Source organism: Bos indicus, chromosome X (genome assembly GCF_029378745.1).
Source record: "Bos indicus isolate NIAB-ARS_2022 breed Sahiwal x Tharparkar chromosome X, NIAB-ARS_B.indTharparkar_mat_pri_1.0, whole genome shotgun sequence".
NCBI classification, from domain to species: domain Eukaryota; kingdom Metazoa; phylum Chordata; class Mammalia; order Artiodactyla; family Bovidae; genus Bos; species Bos indicus.
In genome coordinates this window covers 104404102-104423563 of record NC_091789.1, presented here as the reverse complement: position 1 = coordinate 104423563, position 19462 = coordinate 104404102, and the positions used below count along the sequence as shown (strand labels likewise).

Here is a 19462-nt window from a genome sequence, read left to right as displayed (position 1 = left end):
TCTTAGGAGTAAAGTGAACATGAATGTGAAGGCAGTACTGTGGGAGTTATCAAATCAATCACAATCAGCATGAATTAGCCCTGCTATTGCCATGGTAATAGGCAAAGAAGGTTGACTATTAATTTTACTGTTTCTAAACCCTCAGGGTTGATCTAAAAGTCTAAATCTAATACAGTGAGCTAGAATCAGTGCCTTATATGAGATACAAATCAAAATCATGACCTCCAGAGAAGATTCCAAAGACTTGTGGGAAATAAGATTAATCAAAGAACCTCTGAATCAACTATGGTTTTAAAAAACCTTTAGGGAAAGGGCTGTGCAAACCTGGACCTCGGTGACTCTATCTATAAAATGTATATATCAGAAAAGATTTACAGGGCCCATTCAACTCTGACTCGCTATAGATATCATATATTGTTTTGCCTGGAAGCCTGAAAAGAGACTTGATATATGTCTTGAAAATAATTTCAATATTATTAGGGAATGATAACCATGGTTGCCCTGTTCACAGCTGTATCTCTAGAGCTTTTCTTCTTTCACTTTTTTGTCCATGAAGTCTTTTCTTTCAGATTAAATGAAACCATTAAAAAATAAGAGGATGACAGGAAGAAGATTTGCAATTTGGAAAACTGCCAAGGGATTAATATCTGGAATATACCAGGAACTCCTATAAATCAGCAAAAAAAAAAAAGAGAGAAACTACAGGAAAATGGGCAGAGGATAGGTAAAGGGCCTCGAGTGTCCAGGTGGTATGGATAGGTAGGGCCTAGAGCATCCAGAAAACCCTGGGCTGGTCACTAAAGGTCAATGAGCTGCCTTATCTTTTTAGTTTAGTATGCTATACAAATATTATTGTTTATTACAATGTGTTATTTTCTACATATACACCAAGATATAAAGACAATTGGGAATAAATCAGGATAGGCAAATAACAGAAAGAAAAAGTCAGGAAGTTTGAAAACTCCAGGCTTAAACATATCGAATGTAAATGTCTTGAAGCTATAGTATGCGAAACTCTGTCAGGTCTAGGAAGAATTCCTTGATGGTGTATGAGACACTAATACAAATGGCAAAGGACAACTAGTCTAGCTTTTCTAGAGGCATTTGAGGACAGAATTTATTTCACAGGTATCAAATGACTGAGATTGTCTTACTCAGAGAGTATTTAACTTTGTTTGACCTGTGTCTCAGTTTCCCTGATCACAATATGATTTCTGAAACAAGAGTAAATACCATAAGCCATTGGTCAAGATGGCCTAGAACTAAGCCAATTCTCTTTTATATCACTGTTTGAATTTAGAAAGAAGAATGTCATCTTTTCAGAGAACTCATTAAAAAATATACTTTCTTTTACTGGCCTCACTGAATAACTTTGATAAAAATAACTCTATTTCCTACTTCCACATTTGTAAAATGAGCGTTCAGTTCAGTTCAGTTCAGTCTCTCACTCGTGTCCGACTCTTTGTGACCCCATGAATCGCAGCACGCCAGCCTTCCCTGTCCATCACCAACTCCCGGAGTTCACTCAGACTCACGTCCATCGAGTCAGTGATGCCATCCAGCCATCTCATCCTCTGTCGTCCCCTTCTCCTCCTGCCCCCAATCCCTCCCAGCATCAGAGTCTTTTCCAATGAGTCAACTCTTCACATGAGGTGGCCAAAGTACTGGAGTTTCAGCTTTAGCATCCTTCCTTCCAAAGAACACTCAGGACTAATCTCCTTTAGAATGGACTGGTTGGATCTCCTTGCAGTCCAAGGGACTCTCAAAAGTCTTCTCCAACACCACAGTTCAAAAGCATCAATTCTTCGGCGCTAAGCTTTCTTCACAGTCCAACCCTCACATCCATACATGACTACTGGAAAAAACCATAGCCTTGAATAGACAGACCTTTGTTGGCAAAGTAATGTCTCTGCTTTTCAATATGCTATCTAGGTTGTAGTGTAACTTAAATGGTGAGGCACTTTCTGCTTCCAGGAGTAATTAATAAATGAATAAATAAATCCAAAAAAATGATTATTTTCTGATAGTGACTTTTTTCTATACTGAATACAATATTTATAGATCTCCCTTAACCTACAGAAAGAGTAGATACCATGCTAACACATTTGTACATGAGTAAGACATGCCTCCATTGGTATCAGTGAGAAAATGGCAGAAAAGGCAGAAGTAACATGGATTACTATCACAGTGTTCTTTAGTGAGAGCATACCTAGATTTCACAGAATCAGAGAAAGTACTATCCAGACAGCACTTAAAGAGCAACTCTTCCAATCTGCTAATTTTAGAATTAGGGAACAAGTTCCAGGATGGAAAAGATTCACCTGAGGTTCCTCAGTCAGTTAGTGACTAAGGTGGGACGTAAACTTAGGAATCCCAATTCTGGTTTTGGTATTCTTTCTTATAAATCATATTGTTCCTCATAGCTTTTGGTTTAGAGGTGACACAACCCTGAGCTAAAATATTGTTTTTCTGACCCAGCTGAACACATGTTTCTCTACCCTTCTTTTGTTCTAGCTAAATGTTCCTTTGACACCTGTGGTTGCAGGGGCAAAGAGATATTTCCCATTTAAACCATTAGCTTCAGCACCAAGAATAATTAAGAGATATGGAACTAAAATATCACCAAAAAAAAACTTTGTTAGGTTAGTTGGACTGGGAAATTTCTCAAAGCAGGGAATGACACTCCATCTTTTGGAAAGATAAATTCTTGCATTGCTGTCCTGAGCCCATGCCCAAGAAATTTGGGAAAAGAGGCCAAGATATTTGAGAGTTGAGAATAAAATCCATCTAAGACTTAACAGATTTATACTGGGCCAGTATTTGAGAACTCTAGGAAAGTAATTTTGTTTCTTAGAGATTCAGTCTACTGACCTCAAAAATAGTTATGACAATAATAACCTATTTCCTGTATGAAAATGAAATGTCAAGATGTGAATGTACTTTGCCAAAGCGTACATACACATGTGCACTTGTAATTAAATCTGACTTTCAAAAATACTTATTGAGCATCTACCATCTGCCAACTACTGTGCCAGGTGCTGAGTATGCATCAGTAAATAAATGAAGAAAACTGTCCCTCATGGAATTTACTTTATAGCAGGGGAGAATGAGAAATAGATGGAGAAACAAATTTATTTTCTTGGGCTCCAAAATCACTGCAGATGGTGTGTGCAGCCATGAAATTAAAAGACGCTTGCTCCTTGGAAGAAAAGCTATGACAAACCTAGAGAGCATATTAAAAAGCAGACATTACTTTGCCGACAAAGTTCCATCTAGTCAAAGCTATGCTTTTTCCAGTAGTCATGTATGGATGTGGGAGTTGGACCATAAAGAAAGCTGAGTGCCAAAGAATTGATGCTTTTGAACTGTGGTGTTGGAGAAGACTCTTGAGAGTCCCTTGGACTGCAAGCAGATCCAACCAGTCAATCCTAAAGGAAATCAGTCCTGAATATTCATTGGAAGGACTGATGCTGAAGCTGAAGTTCCAATACTATGGCCACCTGATGAGAACTGACTCATTGGAAAAGACCCTGATACTGGGAAACATTGAAGGCAGGAGGAGAATGGGACGACAGAGGATGAGACAGTTGAATGGCATCACCAACTCAATGGACGAGTCAGAGCAAGCTCCAGGAGTTGTGATGGACAGGGAAGATTGGAGCGCTGCAGTCTATGGGGTTGTGAAGAGTCGGACATGACTGAGCGGCTGCACTGAACTGAACTGAGGTAGGACTACCTTAGGCAGAAGGGAAAGCCAGTGGAAAGGCCATGAGTGGGGAGCATATCAGGCCTTTTTAAGGAACAACAGTAGGCCATTGTGGCTAAAATAGTGAGAGCACATGGGAAAGGAGCAAGAGATGAAGTCACAGAAGTAAGGAAATGTTGATCACACAGGTTTGTAAGTAATAATGAGAACTTTGTCTTTGTCTTCTATTCAGGAGGGAAAGGTGTGCCACTGGAAAGTTTTTTTTTTCCAGTTATTATTATTTTTTTAAATTTTATTTTATTTTAAAACTTTACAAATTGTATTAGTTTTGCCAAATATCAAAATGAATCTGCCACAGGTATACATGTGTTCCTCATCCTGAACCCTCATCCCTCCTCCCTCCCCATACCATCCCTCTGGGTCATCCCAGTGCACTAGCCCCAAGCATCCAGTATCGTGCATCAAACCTGGACTGGCATCTCGTTTCATACATGATATTATACATGTTTCAATGCCATTCTCCCAAATCTTCCCACCCTCTCCCTCTTCCACAGAGTCCATAAGACTGTTCTATATATCAGTGTCTCTTTTGCTATCTTGTACATAGGGTTATTGTTACCATCTTTCTAAATTCCATATATATGCGTTAGTATACTGTATTGGTGTTTTTCTTTCTGGCTTACTTCACTCTGTATAATAGGCTCCAGTTTCATCCACCTCATTAGAACGGATTCAAATGTATTCTTTTTAATGGCTGAGTAATACTCCATTGTGTATATGTACCACTGCTTTCTTATCCATTCATCTGCTGATGGACATCTAGGTTGCTTCCATGTCTTGGCTATTATAAACAGTGCTGCGATGAACATTTGGGTTACATGTGTCTCTTTCCTTTCTGGTTTCCTCAGTGTGTATGCCCAGCAGTGGGATTGCTGGATCATAAGGCAGTTCTATTTCCAGTTTTTTAAGGAATCTCCACACTGTTCTCCATAGTGGCTGTACTAGTTTGCATTCCCACCAGCAGTGTAAGAGGGTTCCCTTTTCTCCACACCCTCTCCAGCATTTATTGCTTGTAGATTTTTGGATCGCAGCGATTCTGACTGGTGTGAAATGGTACCTCATAGTGGTTTTGAGGAGAGAAGTGATATAAACTGACTTAGATATATTATCCCTTGGCTGCTTAGTAAAGAACAGAATGTACTAACTTGTATTAGAGCTTATAAGACAGCTATCATTTTAAAAAATTTGTATTGGGGTATATTTGATTTACAGTGTTGTGCTATTTTCAGGTATACAGCAAGGTGACTATTATATGTAAACATATACTGACTCGTTTTTTGGATTCTTTTCCTATGTAGGCCGAACATTTCCCTGGTGGCTCAGATGGTAAAGTGTCTGCCTACGATGCAGGAGACGTGGGTTCGATCCCTGGGTAGGGAAGATGCCCTGGAGAAGGAAATGGCAACCCACTCCAGCATTCTAGCCTTGAAAATCCCACAGACAGAGGAGCCTAGTAGGCTACAGTCCACGGGATCGCAAAGAGTCAGACACGACTGAGTGACTTCACTTTACTTCACTTTCACTTTCACCTATATAGGCCATTCCAGAATATTGGGTACAGTTCCCTATGCTATACAGTAGGTCCTAATTAGTTATCTATTTTATATATAGTAGTGTGCAGAGGTCAGTCCCAGTCTTCTAATTTATCCCTCGCCTCCTTACCGCTCAAAAACCATAAGTTTCTTTTCTATGTCTGTAACTGTCTGTTCTATAGATAAGTTCATTTGTGGCCTTTTTTAGAATTCCACATATAAGCAATATCATATATTTGTCTTTCTCTTTAACTTACATCACTCAGTATGACAATCCCTAGATCCATTCATGTTGGTACAAATAGCATTATTTTATTATTTTTTATGGCTTATTAATATTCCATTGTATATATGTACCACAAAATTATTAATCCATTCCTCTTGATGATGGACATTTAGGCAACTTCCATATCCAGGCTATTGTAAATAGTTTAAGATAATTATCATTTTATAGCAGTGCTCCACACACTTTAATATGTATTGTAAGTCAAATGTTAACCTAGTTAAAATGCAGATTTGAACTCATGTCTGGAATAGAGTTAAAGATTCTGAATTTCTTAAAAACTCAAGGTGATTCATATGCTGTTGGTCAAGGGCAGAACAATTTGAGGGTAGGAGATATGTCCAAGGCCTGGCAAAGAGCAGAGCTCCACTAAATTTTTGCTGAATGAATGATATATCAGTGGTTTGATGCCCAATGTTAACTAACACATTCTAGAGGGTAATTAAAAAAAAATTAACCATTTGTAAGAAGACAGGAGGAAGAGAAAAAGATAAAAGAGAGGCATGGATGGATAGGCAAACAGAAGAAAAGGGAAAGAAGGAAAGAAAAACCACATTTCCCCAAATACTTATAATATTAGATTTACTTAATTTCCTCAATGAACTTAAGAGTTTGGTAAAATGAAGCTAGCTTTTTCACTCTCCTCTTTCACTTTCATCAAGAGGCTCTTTAGATCCTCTTCACTTTCTGCCATAAGGGTGGTATCATCTGCATATCTGAGGTTATTGATATATCCTCCAGCAATCTGGATTCCAGCTTGTGCTTCATCCAGCCTAGCAGTTCGCATGATGTACTCTGCATATAAGTTAAATAACCAGGGTGACAATATACAGCCTTGACATACTCCTTTCCCAATTTGGAACCAGTCCATTGTTCCATGTCCTGATCTAACTGTTGCTTCTTGACCTGCATAGAGATTTCTTAGGAGGCAGGTAAAGTGGTTTGGTATTTCCATTTCTTTAAGAATTTTCTACAGATTGTTGTGATCCACACAGTTAAAGGCTTTGGTGTAGTCAATAAAGCAGAAGTAGATATTTTTCTGGAACTCTCTTGCTTTTTTGACGATCCAACAGATGTTGACAATTTGATCTCTGGTTCCTCTGCCTTTTCTAAATCCAGCTTGAACATCTGAAAATTCTCAGTTCACCTACTGTTGAAGCATAGCTTGGGGAATTTTGAGCATTACTTTGCTAGCATGTGAGATGAGTGCAATTGTATGATAGTTTGAACATTCTTTGGCATTTCCTTTCTTTGGGATTGGAATGAAAACTGACGTCTTCCAGTCCTGTGGCCACTGCTGAGTTCTCCAAATTTGTTGGTACATTGAATGCAGCACTTTAACGGCATCATCTTTCAGAATTTGAAATAGCTCAGCTGGAATTCTATTACCTCCACTAGCTTTGTTCGTAGTGATGCTTGCTAAGGCCCACTTGACTTCACACTCCAGGATGTCTGGCTCTAGGTGAGTAATCACACCATTGTGGTTATCTGGTTAATTAAATCTTTTTTCTATAGTTCTTTTGTGTATTCTTGCCACCTCTTCTTAATATCTTCTGTTTCTGTTAGGTCCATACCGTTTCTGTCCTTTATCGTGCCCATCTTTGCATGAAATGTTCCCTTGGTGTCTCTAGTTTTCTTGAAGAGATCTCTAGTCTTTCCATTCTAGTGTTTTCCTCTGTTTCTTTGCGTTGATCACTTAAGAAGGCTTTCTTATCTCTCCTTGCTATTCTTTGGAACTCTGCATTCAGATGGATATATCCTTCCTTTTCTCCTTTGCATTTCGCTTCTATTCTTTTCTCAGCCATTTGTAAGGCCCCCTCAGACAACAATTTTGCCTTTGTGCATTTCTTTCTCTTGGGTATAGTTTTGATCACTGCCTTCTGTACGATGTCATGAACTTCCATCCATACTTCTTCAGGCACTCTGTCTGTCAGATCTAATCCCTTGAATCTACTCGTTACTTCAACTGTATAATCATAAGGGATTTGATTTAGGTCATACTTAGTGGTTTTCCCTACTTTCTTCAATATAAACCTGAATTTTGCAATGAGGAGTTCATGATCTGAACTACAGTCACCTCCTGGTCTTTTTGCTGACTGTATAGAGTTTCTCCAACCACGGCTAAAAAGAATGTAATCAATCTCATTACAGTAGTGACCGTTTGGTGATGCCTATACATAGAGTGTTCTCTTGTGTTGTTGGAAGAGGGTGTTTGCTATGATCAGTGCATTCTCTTGGCAAAACTCTGTTAGCCTTTGCCCTGTTTCATTTTGTTCTCTAAGGCCACACTTGCCTGTTACTCTGGGTATCTCTTGACTTCCTACTTTTGCATTCAAGTCCCTTGTGATGAAAAGGACATCCTTTTTGTGGTGTTAGTTCTAGAAGGTCTTGTAGGTCATCATAGAACCATTCAACTTCAACTTCTTCAGCATTAGTGGTTGGGCATAGACTTGGATTACTGTGATATTGAATGGTCTGCCTTGGAAGGGGACAGAGTTCATTCTGTCTTTTTTCAGATCACACCCAAGTACTGCATTTTGGACTCTTTTGTTGACTATGAGGGCTACTCCATTTCTTCTAAGGGATTCTTGCCCAGGATAGTAGATATAATGGTCATCTGAATTAAATTTTCCCATTCCTGTTCATTTTTGTTCACTGATTCCTAAAATGTCTATGTTCACTCTTGCTGTCTCCTGTTTGACCACTTTAAATTTACCTTGATTGCTGGTTCCTATGCATTTTTGTTCTTTACAACATCAGACTTTACTTCCATTAGCAGTCACATGCACAATTGTGCATTGTTTTAACTTTGGTTCATTCTTTACTCTTTCTAGAGCTATTTCTCCACTCTTCTCCAGTAGCATATTGGGCATCTATCGACCTGGAGAGTTTATCTTTCAGTATCATAAATTTTTGCCTTTTCATACTGTTCATGGGTTGTCAAGACAAGAATACTAAAGTGGTTTGTCATTCCCTTCTCCAGGGGAATATGTTTTCGCAGAAATATCCACCATAACCCGTCCACCTTGGGTGGCCCTACACAGCATGCCTCATATTTTCACTGAATTAGACAAGGCCATGATCCATGTGATCAGTTTGTTTAGTTTTCTGTGACTGTCATTTTCATCCTGTCTGACCTCTGACAGATAGGACTAAGAGGTTGTGGAAGCTCTTTGATGTGAGAGACTGGCTCTGGGGAATCTAGGTTTTGTCTGATGTGCGGGGTTGTGCTCAATAAATCTTTAATCCAGTTTTCACTTTAAGTATGGGGGCTGTATTCCCTGAAGCAAACCTATGTTAGGTGTAATGGTCAGATCAGATAAGTCACTCAGTCATGTCTGACTCTTTGAGACCCCATGAATCGCAGCACGCCAGGCCTCCCTCTCCATCACCAACTCCCGGAGTTCACTCAGACTCACATCCATCAAGTCAGTGATGCCATCCAGCTATCTCATCCTCTGTCGTCCCCTTCTCCTCCAGCCCTCAATCCCTCCCAGCATCAGAGTCTTTTCCAATGAGTCAACTCTTCGCATGAGCTGGCCAAAGTACTGGAGTTTCAGCTTTAGCATCATTCCTTCCGAAGAAATCCCAGGGCTGATCTCCTTCAGAATGGACTGGTTGGATCTCCTTGCAGTCCAAGGGACTCTCAAGAGTCTTCTCCACCACCACAGTTCAAAAGCATCAATTCTTCGGCGCTCAGCCTTCTTCACAGTCCAACTCTCACATCCATACACGACCACAGGAAAAACCATAGCCTTGACTAGATGAACCTTTGTTGGCAAAGTAATGTCTCTGCTTTTGAATATGCTACCTAGGTTGTTCATAACTTTCCTTCCAAGGAGTAAGTGTATTTAATTTCATGGCTGCAATCACCATCTGCAGTGATTTTGGAGCCCAGAAAAATAAAGTCTGACACTGTTTCCACTGTTTCTGCATCTATTTCCCATGAAGTGATGGGACCAGATGCCATGATCTTCATTTTCTGAATGTTGAGCTTTAAGCCAACTTTTTCACTCTCCACTTTCACTTTCATCAAGAGGCTTTTGAGTACCTCTTCACTTTCTGCCATAAGGGTGGTGTCATCTGCATATCTAAGGTTATTGATATTTCTCCCGGCAATCTTGATTCCAGCTTGTGTTTCTTCCAGTCCAGCTTTTCTCATGATGTACTCTGCATATAAGTTAAATAAGCAGGGTGACAATGTACAGCCTTGACGAAGTCCTTTTCCTATTTGGAACCAGTCTGTTCTTCCATGTCCAGTTCTAAGTGTTGCTTCCTGACCTGCATACAGATTTCTCAAGAGGCAGATCAGGTGGTCTGGTATTCCCATCTCTTTCAGAATTTTCCATAGTTTATTGTGATCCACAAAGTCAAAGGTTTTGGCATAGTCAATAAAGCAGAAATAGATGTTTTTCTGGAACTCTCTTGCTTTTTCCATGATCCAGCAGATGTTGGCAATTTGATCTCTGGTTCTTCTGCCTTTTCTAAAACCAGCTTGAGCATCAGGAAGTTCATGGTTCAGGTATTGCTGAAGCCTGGCTTGGAAAATTTTAAGTATTACTTTACTACGTGTGAGATGAGTGCAATTGTGCAGTAGTTTGAGCATTTTTTGGCATTGCCTTTCCTTGGGATTGGAATGAAAACTGATCTTTTCCAGTCCTGTGGCCACTGCTGAGTTTTCCAAATTTGCTGGCATATTGAGTGCAGCACTTTCACAGCATCATCTTTCAGGATTTGGAATAGCTCAACTGGAATTCTATCACCTGCACTAGCTTTCTTCGTAGTGATGCTTTCTAAAGCCCACTTGACTTCACATTCCTGGATCTCTGGCTCTAGGTGAGTGATCACAGCATCGTGATTATCTGGGTCGTGAAGATATTTTTTGTACAGTTCTTCTGTGTATTCTTTCCACCTCTTCTTAATATCTTCTACTTCTGTTATGTCCATACCATTTCTGTCCTTTATCGAGCCCATCTTTGCATGAAATGTTCCTTTGGTATCTCTGATTTTCTTGAAGAGGTCCCTAGTCTTTCCCATTCTGTTGTTTTCCTCTATTTCTTTGCATTGATTGCTGAAGAAGGCTTTCTTATCTCTTCTTGCTATTCTTTGGAACTCTGCATTCAAATGCTTCTATCTTTCCTTTTCTCCTTTGCTTTTCACTTCTCTTCTTTTCACAGCTATTTGTAAGGCCTCCCCAGATAGCTATTTTGCTTTTTTGCATTTCTTTTCCATGGGGATGGTCTTGATCCCTGTCTCCTGTACAATGTCACGAACCTCATTCCATAGTTCATCAGGCACTCTATCTATCAGATCTAGGCCCTTAAATCTATTCTCACTTCCACTGTATAATCATAAGGGATTTGATTTAGGTCATACCTGAATGGTCTAGTGGTTTTCCCTACTTTCTTCAATTCAAGTCTGAATTTGGCAATAAGGAGTTCATGATCTGAGCCACAGTCAGCTCCCGGTGTTGTTTTTGCTGACTGTATAGAGCTTCTCCATCTTTGGCTGCAAAGAATATAATCAATCTGATTTCGGTGTTGACCATCTGGTGATGTCCATGTATAGAGTCTTCTCTTGTGTTGTTGGAAGAGGGTGTTTTTTATGACCAGTGCATTTTCTTGGCAAAACTCTCTTAGTCTTTGCCCAGCTTCATTCCATATTCCAGGGCCAAACTTGCCTGTTACTCCAGGTGTTTCTTGACTTCCTACTTTTGCATTCCAGTCCCCTATAATGAAAAGGACATCTTTTTTGGGTGTTAGTTCTAAAAGGTCTTGGAGGTCTTCATAGAACCGTTCAACTTCAGCTTCTTCAGCATTACTGGTTGGGTCATAGACTTGGATTACTGTGATATTGAATGGTGTAATGGTAACCTCCTTCAAAAGGGCTTATGCCAGTACTGTTGTATTCAGTGCCCCTGGCCCTGTGTCAGGCCACTGTCGACCCATGCCTCCACAATATCAATGTGTCATATGATAGCTGTCCTTCTCTGTCTGACTTCATTCAGTATGACAATAAATAGATCCATCCATGTTGCTGCAAATGGCATTATTTCATTCTCTTTAATGCCTGCTGAAGCCCCAATACTTTGGCCACTTGATGTGAAGAACTGACTCATTGGAAAAGACCCTGATGCTGGGAAATATTGAAGGCAGGAAGAGAAGGGGACAAGACACGATGAGATGGTTGGATGGCACCACTGACTCAATGAATACGAGTTTGAGCAAGCTCCAGGAGTTGGTGACTGACAAGAAAGCCTGGCATCCATGGGGTTGCAAATAGTTGGACATGACTGAGTGACTGAACTGAACTGAAAATGAAACTCACTGGAGAAATCATAAAATCAAAGGTTATAGGAGTAAAGGGCACCTTCAAGGCCACAAGTTAATTAGTGACTAAGTTAAGACGTGAAAGCCAGCACTCCATGTCTACAGAGCCCTTGTTGTTTCTATCCTACATTATTGCTTTGAGGAAGTGGAAGAAGATAAACTTCAACCTTCCTGGACGGGGTGAGAAAAGGAGTTTAGGTGAAGAAAGTTAAGGCCCAAAGTCCTTGGCCTTAATATCTTCACATGCAGTTGTTGTTGGTATTAGTTACATGTGGATATTTAAATTAAAATGAAATAAAATTTACAATTCCATTTCTCAGTCATACTAGCCACATCTCAAATGCTCAGCAGCCACAAATGGTTGACCAGTGGCTACTGTAATAGGGACTACAGATATACAACTTGTTCATCACTGCAAAAAGTTCTACTATGCAGCACTACAGAAACAAGGACTTTACATTCCCACCAACAATGCGAGAGGGTTCCCTTTTCTCTATATTCTCTCCAGCATTTATCGTTTGTAGGTTTTTTGATGATGTCCATTCTACCAGTGTAAGGTAATACATCATTGTGGTTTTGATTTGCATCTCTAATAATTAGTAATATTGAGCATCTTTTCATGTGCTTCTTGGCTATCTGCATATCTTCTTTAGAGAAATGCCTATTTAGGTCTTCTACCCATTTTTTGATTGTGTTGTTTTTTTGTTATTGAGCTGCATGAGCTATTTGTGTACTTTGGAGGTTACTCCCTTGACAGTTGCTTTATTTGCAAATATTTTCTCCCACACTGAGGGTTGTCTTTTCATCTTGTTTATGGATTTCTTTGTTGTGCAAAAGATTTTACAGTCACTAAGAGGAACAGTATGGAGGTTTCTTAAAAAATAAAAACAGAACCACAGTTCTGTGCTGTGATTAGTCACCCAGTAATGTCTGACTCTTTATGACCCCATAGACTGTAGCCTGCCAGGCTCCTCTGTCCATGGGGATTCTCCAGGCAAGAATACTAGAGTGGATTGCCATGCCCTCCTCCAGGGGATCTTCCCAACCCAGGGATCACACCCAGGTCTTCCATATTGCAAGAGGTTTCTTTACCATCTGAGCCTCCAGGGAAGCCCAAGAATACTGGAGTGGGTAGCCTATCCTTTCTCCAGGGGAATTACCCAACCTAGAAATCAAATTGCTGTCTCCTGCATTGCAGGCAGATTCTTTATCAGCTGAGCTACCAGGGAAGCCCCAGAACCACCATATGACCCAGCAATTCCATACTGGGCATATACCATAAGGAAACCACAGTTCAAAAAGACATTCACCCCATTCTTCATTGTAGCACTGTTTACAATAGCCAGGACATGGAAGCAACCTAAATGTCCAAAGACAGATGGATGGAAAAGAAGATGTGGTGTATATATACAATGGACTATTAGTCAGTCAAAAAGGAATGAAGTTGGATCTCTTGTAGAGACATGGATGAACCTAGAGTCTGTCATACAGAGTGAAGTAAGTCAGAAAGAATAAAACAAATATGGTATATCATTGTATATATGTGGAATCTAGAAAAATGGCACAGATGAACCTATTTGCAGGGCAGGAATAGAGACACAGATGTAGAGAAAGGACATGTGGACATGCAGCGGGGCATGGAGAGGGGTGGGATAAAATGGAAGATTGGGATTGGCATACATATTAGACTGGCCAAAGAGTACATTCAGGTTTTCCCCTTATACCTTACAGAACAACTCAAATGAACTTTTTGCCCAATCCAATACACTATCATGTGTAAAAGAGATAGCTAGTGAGAAACTGCTATACATTACAGGGAGCTCAGCTCAGTGCTCTGAGGTGATCTAGATGGGAAGGATGAGGGGAGGTTGGGAGAGAGTTCCAAGAGGAAGGAGATATGTGTATACATGTGGATATATGTATACATGTGGCTGGTTCCCTTTGTTATACAGCAGAAACTAACACAACATTGTGAGGCAACTACACCCCAATTTAAAAAACAAGAAATAAGAACTCTGACATGTTTAACAAGCTTGCACAGGAACCTTGGTGTACTTTCAAGTTTGTAAACTACTGGCTTACCGAAATGTTTGTGTGCTATAATGAAGTCAGGCCCTTACATGGGGTGCCAACAACTGGATCAGAAGCCAAGAGGATACAGATAGAGATTCCAGCGAGGGGACAGAGGAAGGGAGGGAGGGGGGGAGAGAGAATATGAATATGCATATGAAAGTTAGACAAACAGATAGATAGCAAAAAGGGGAGAAGTAAACAGAGGGAGAGTAATCCCAAGGGAGCAGTTTCATCCACTGAACAGAGTCTAGATCAGTCCAGCTACTTTTTCTAACACCTTGGGACTGTCACAGGTATAGCCCAGGAAGGTTGTCATTTCTTCATGGAAGTGTTCTCTATCTTATCCTAAGGGCCCTCACATGGACCATCAGAGTTGGGCCTACCTCACAAATGTCCTTTAGGTGCTTGATGTAATGACGCTCGGTGCTCATGATCTCATTGATGACGTTGGCCCGCATCTGGTCCCGGTTTTGGAGTGGCCGGCCCAGACAGAGGCAGTCTGAGTTGGGGTCCAGGTGCCCATTCTGAACGTCACTGGGCCCTTCCTCTACCCCATCCTCCTGGTTCACCCATAGCTGTAGAGGCAGGCAGAAGAAGAAGAATGGGTTAGCTTCCTTCTTTGAGAAATTTTCAGCCAAGTAGAAAAAGGATAAACTAAAATATTCAGGTATTCATAGAGCCAGAACCTTCAACCAGAGCCCTCTTAAACTGAATGCCAGGACCAGCTCTAGGGTGACTTGTTGGACTTATCTATGAGTCTATACCTCTCTAGGCGTTTAGTGACCTATCCATAAAATGGAGGATGGAGAAGAGTAGGACTAAATCATCTCTAAGAGACTTCTTGGCTAGGAAGGTTTCAGAGGAGAAAAGAGTTATGGCAAGCAGAACTCATTTGTGCTGGAGCATATTGAGCCATCACAGCTGGATCAACAAATACAGATTAAATTATAATATTGGGAGGTGAAGGGTCCAAGATGGTGACATTAGAAGACCCTGATCTCACCTCCTCCCATGGATACACCAAATCTACACCTATATAGAGAGCAATTTTAAAACTGGACTTCATTTTATTTTTATAGAGCAATTTTTGAGGGGTGATTGGATAGTTACTGCACATAAAAGGACCAGATAGAAATAGGTAGTAAAGATGGAAACATGATATCCATGAACCACACCTCTGAAGTAGCAATTTGCATGGTAAGGGATATTGCTGAGGGGCATAAGCAAAGACTCACCTAAACCCAGCAGTTTAAAGAGCAGACACACACACTTAGAGAACAAACTTATAGTTACCAGAGGAAAAGGATTGGGGAGGGATAGATTGGGAGTCTGGTACTGACAATGTACACACTGTTGTATTTAAAATAAACAACAAAAACCTACTGTATAGCACTGGGAACTGTTATATATCTGCTCAATATTCTGTAATAACTTAAAATAATTTGAAAAAGAATAGATACATGCATACATATAACTGAATCACTTTGCTCTACATCTGAAACACAACATTGTTAATCAATTATATTCCAACATAAAATGAAAACAAAGAAGTAAAAATAAAGAGCACCTAGACTATACAGTAAGAAAATCCATTTACTAACACAAAAGCTTCATTACCACTAAATCAATCTTACAAGAAATATTAACGGATCTTCTTCAAGTGGAAAAGAAAAGCTCATAAATAGAAATAAAATCTATTAAAGAAAAAATCTTAATGGTAAAGGCAAATATAGAAAAGGCAGTGTATTAGCCACTTAAAAAGCAATGAAGGCTAAAAGACAAAAGTAGAATAACCAACTATAACTATACTAATTTGTTAAGGGATACATAAAATAAAAAGAGGCAAAATGTGACATCAAAAATATAAAATGTGAGGTGAGGGAATAAAAGTGTAGTGCTTTGAGAATGCCTTCAAACTTTCACTGTAATAGACAGATATATGTTGTTGTTTGCTGTTCAGTCTCTAAGCTGTGGCCGATACTTTGTTATCACATGGACTACCTTCACTGTCTCCCAGAGTTTGCTCAAATTCATGTCTATTGATTCAGAGATGCTATCTAACCATATCATTTTCTGTCGCCCTCTCCTCCTTTTGCCTTCAGTCTTTCCCAGAATCAGGGTCTTTTCCAAAGAGTCAACTCTTCACATAAGATGGCCAAAGTATTGGAGCTTCAGCATCATTCCTTCCAATGAATATTCAGCGTTGATTTCCTTTAGGATTTACTTGTTTGACCTCATAGTCCAGGGGATTCTCAAGAGTCTTCTCCAGCACAGTTTAAAAGCATCAATTCTTTGGCCTTCAGCCTTATTTATGGTCCAACTCTCACATCTGTATATGATTGCTTGAAAAACCATAGTTTTGACTATACAGACCATTGTAGGCTAAGTGATGTCTCTGTTTCTTAATACATTATCTAGGTTTGTCATAGCTTTCCTTCCAAGGAGCAAGTGTCTTTTAATTTCATGGCTGCAGTCACCATCTGCAGTGATTTTGGAGCCCAAGAAAATTAAATCTGTCACTGCTTCCACTTTTTCCCATTCTAATTGCCATGAATTGATGGGCCCATATGCCAAGATCTTAGTTTCCTGAATGTTGAGTTTTAAGCAAGTTTTTTCACTCTCCTCTTTCACCCTCATGAAGAAGCTCTTTAGTTCCTCTTCACTTTCTGCCATTAGCGTGGTATCATCTGCATATCTGAGGTTGTTGCTATTTCTCCCAGCAACCTTGATACCAGTTTGTGATTCATCAAACATGATATTTCACATGATGTACTCTGCATACAAATTATATAAACAGGGAATCAATATACAGCCTTGATATATTCCATTCCCAATTTGGAGCCAGTCAGCTTTTCCATGTAAGGTTCTAACTGTTGCTTCCTGACACATATAGGTTTTTCAGGAGACAGGTAAGGTGGTCTGGTATTCCCATCTCTTTAAGAATTTCTACAGTTTGTTGAGAACCACACAGTCAAAGGCTTTAGCATAGTCAATGAAGCAGATATTTTTCTGGAATTCCCTTGCTTTCTCTATGATCCAAGGAATGGTGACAAATTGGCCTCTGGTTCTTCTGCCTTTTCTAGACCCAACTTACATCTCTGGAAGTTCTCAGTTCAGGTACTAGTGAAGCCTAGCTTGAAGCATTTTAAGCATAACCTTACTAGTATGTTAAATGAGCAATACTGTACAATAGTGTGAACATTCTTTGAAATTGCCTTACTTTGGGATTGGAATGAAAACTGACCTTTTCCAGTCCTGTGGCCACCTCTGAGTTTTCCAAATTTGCTGGCATATTGAGTGCAACACTTTCATAGGATCATCTTTCAGGATTTTATTTTTTTCAAATCAAATAGTTCAGCTGGAATTCTATCACTTCCACTAGCTTTGTTCATACTAATGCTTCCTAAGGTCCACTTGACTTCACACCACATCATGTCTGGATCTAGATGAATGACCACAATATCGTGGTTATTTGAGTCATAAAGACATTTTGTATAGATTCTCTGTGTATTCTTGCCACCTCTTCTTAATCTCTCCTGCTTCTGTTAGGTCCTTACTGTTTCTCTCCTTTATTATGCCCAATCTTGCATGATATATTCCCTTGATCACCTCAATTTTCTTGAAGAGGTCTCTAGTATTTCCCATTATATTATTTTCCTCTACTCATTTGCATTGTTCATTTAAGAGAGTCTTCTTAATCTCCCCTTGCTATTCTCTGGAACTCTTCATTCAGTTGGGTATATATTTCCTTTTCTCCCTTGCCTTTCACTTCTCTTCTTTCCTCAGCTATTTGTAAAGCCTCCTCAGACAACGACTTTGCCTTTTGCATTTCCTTGGTTTGTGGTAATTTTAGTCACTGCTTCCTGTACAATGTTATGAAACTCTCTCCATAGTTCTTTAGGCAATCTGTCTATCCGATCTAATTCCTTGAATCTATTTGTCACCTCCACTATATAATCATAAGGGATTTGATTTAGGTTATACCTCAATGATCAAGGGGTTTTCCTTACTTTCTTCAATTTAAGCTTGAATTTTGCAATAAGGAGTTGATGATCTGATCTACAGTCAACTCCAGGTCTTGCTTTTGTTGACTGTGTACTGTTTCTTAATCTTAAGCTTCAAAGAATATAGTCAAACTGAATTCAGTATTGACAATCTGGTGATGTCTATGTGTAGAGTCACCTCTTGTGTTGTTGGAAAAGGGTGTTTGCTATGAGCAGTATGTTTTCTTGGGAAAACTCTGTTAGCCTTTGCCCTGCTTCATTTCATACTCCAGGGCCAAACCGGCCTGTTACTCCAGGTATTTCTTGACTTCCTACTTCTGCATTCTAGTCCCCTATGATGAAAATAACATCTTTTTTGGTGTTAGTTTTAGAAAGTCTTGTATTTTGTCTTAGAACTGATCAACTTCAGTTTCTTTGGCCTCGGTAGCTCGAGCAAGACTTGGATTACTGTGATGTTGAATGGTTGCCTTGGAAATGAACTGAGATCATTCTGTCATTTTTGAGATTGCACCCAATTACTGCATTTCAGACTCTTTTGTTGACTATGAGGGTTATTCCATTTCTTTTAAAGGATTCTTGCTCACAGTAGTAGGTATAATGGTCATCTGAATTAAAGTTGCCTATTACTGTGCATTTTAGTTCACTGATTTCTAAGATGTTGATGTTCACTCTTGCCATCTCTTACTTGACCATGTCCAATTTACCTTTATTTGTGGACCTAATATTCCAGGTCCTATGCAATCTTGTTCTTTATAGCATCAGACTTTACTTTCACCACCAGACACATTCATAAGTGAGCATCGTTTCTGCTTTGGCCTCATTCATGGATCAGAGCCTTGTGGCAAAGGGAATTGTATAACTCAGTGAAGCTATGAACTATGCAAAGCAGGGTCACCCAAGACACATGGGTCATAGTGAAGAGTTCTGACAAAACATGGTCCACTCGAGGAGGAAATGCAAATCACTCCAGTAATCTTGCTGCTAGAATCCCATGACGGAGAAGGCAATGGCACCCCACTCCAGTACTCCTGCCTGGAAAATCCCATGGACGGAGGAGCCTGGAAAGCTGCAGTCCATGGGGTCGCTGAGGGTTGAACACGACTGAGTGACTTCACTTTCAATTTTCACTTTCATGCATTGGAGAAGGAAATGGCAACCCACTCCAGTGTTCTTGCCTGGAGAATCCCAGGGACGGGGGAGCCTGGTGGGCTTCAGTCTATGGGGTCACACAAAGTCGGACACGACTGAAGTGATTTAGCAGCAGAACCCCAAGAACAGTATGAAAAAGCAAAAAGAAATGACCCTGGAATATGAGCCCCCCGGGTCAGAAGGTGTCCAATATGTTACTGGGGAAGAATGGAAGGCAATTACTAATAGCTCAAGAAAGACAGCTATATACAGGTTGATATATATATAAACCTCATATCAACTATAACCCCAAAACCTACAAAAGGTACACAAAAAATGAGACAGAA

General features: G+C 39.9%; 1 protein-coding gene across 10 annotated transcripts in view; it reads right to left on the bottom strand.

The window, feature by feature from the left end:
• ARHGEF9 (Cdc42 guanine nucleotide exchange factor 9) overlaps nt 1–19462 on the bottom strand; it is a 420722-nt gene that overhangs the window by 92229 nt on the left and 309031 nt on the right. For all 10 annotated transcript variants that reach the window (XM_070783846.1, XM_070783849.1, XM_070783851.1 and 7 more), the window contains one exon: nt 14367–14558. In XM_070783846.1, the coding sequence (XP_070639947.1) occupies nt 14367–14558 (192 nt within the window). The remainder of the gene's footprint in view (nt 1–14366; nt 14559–19462) is intronic.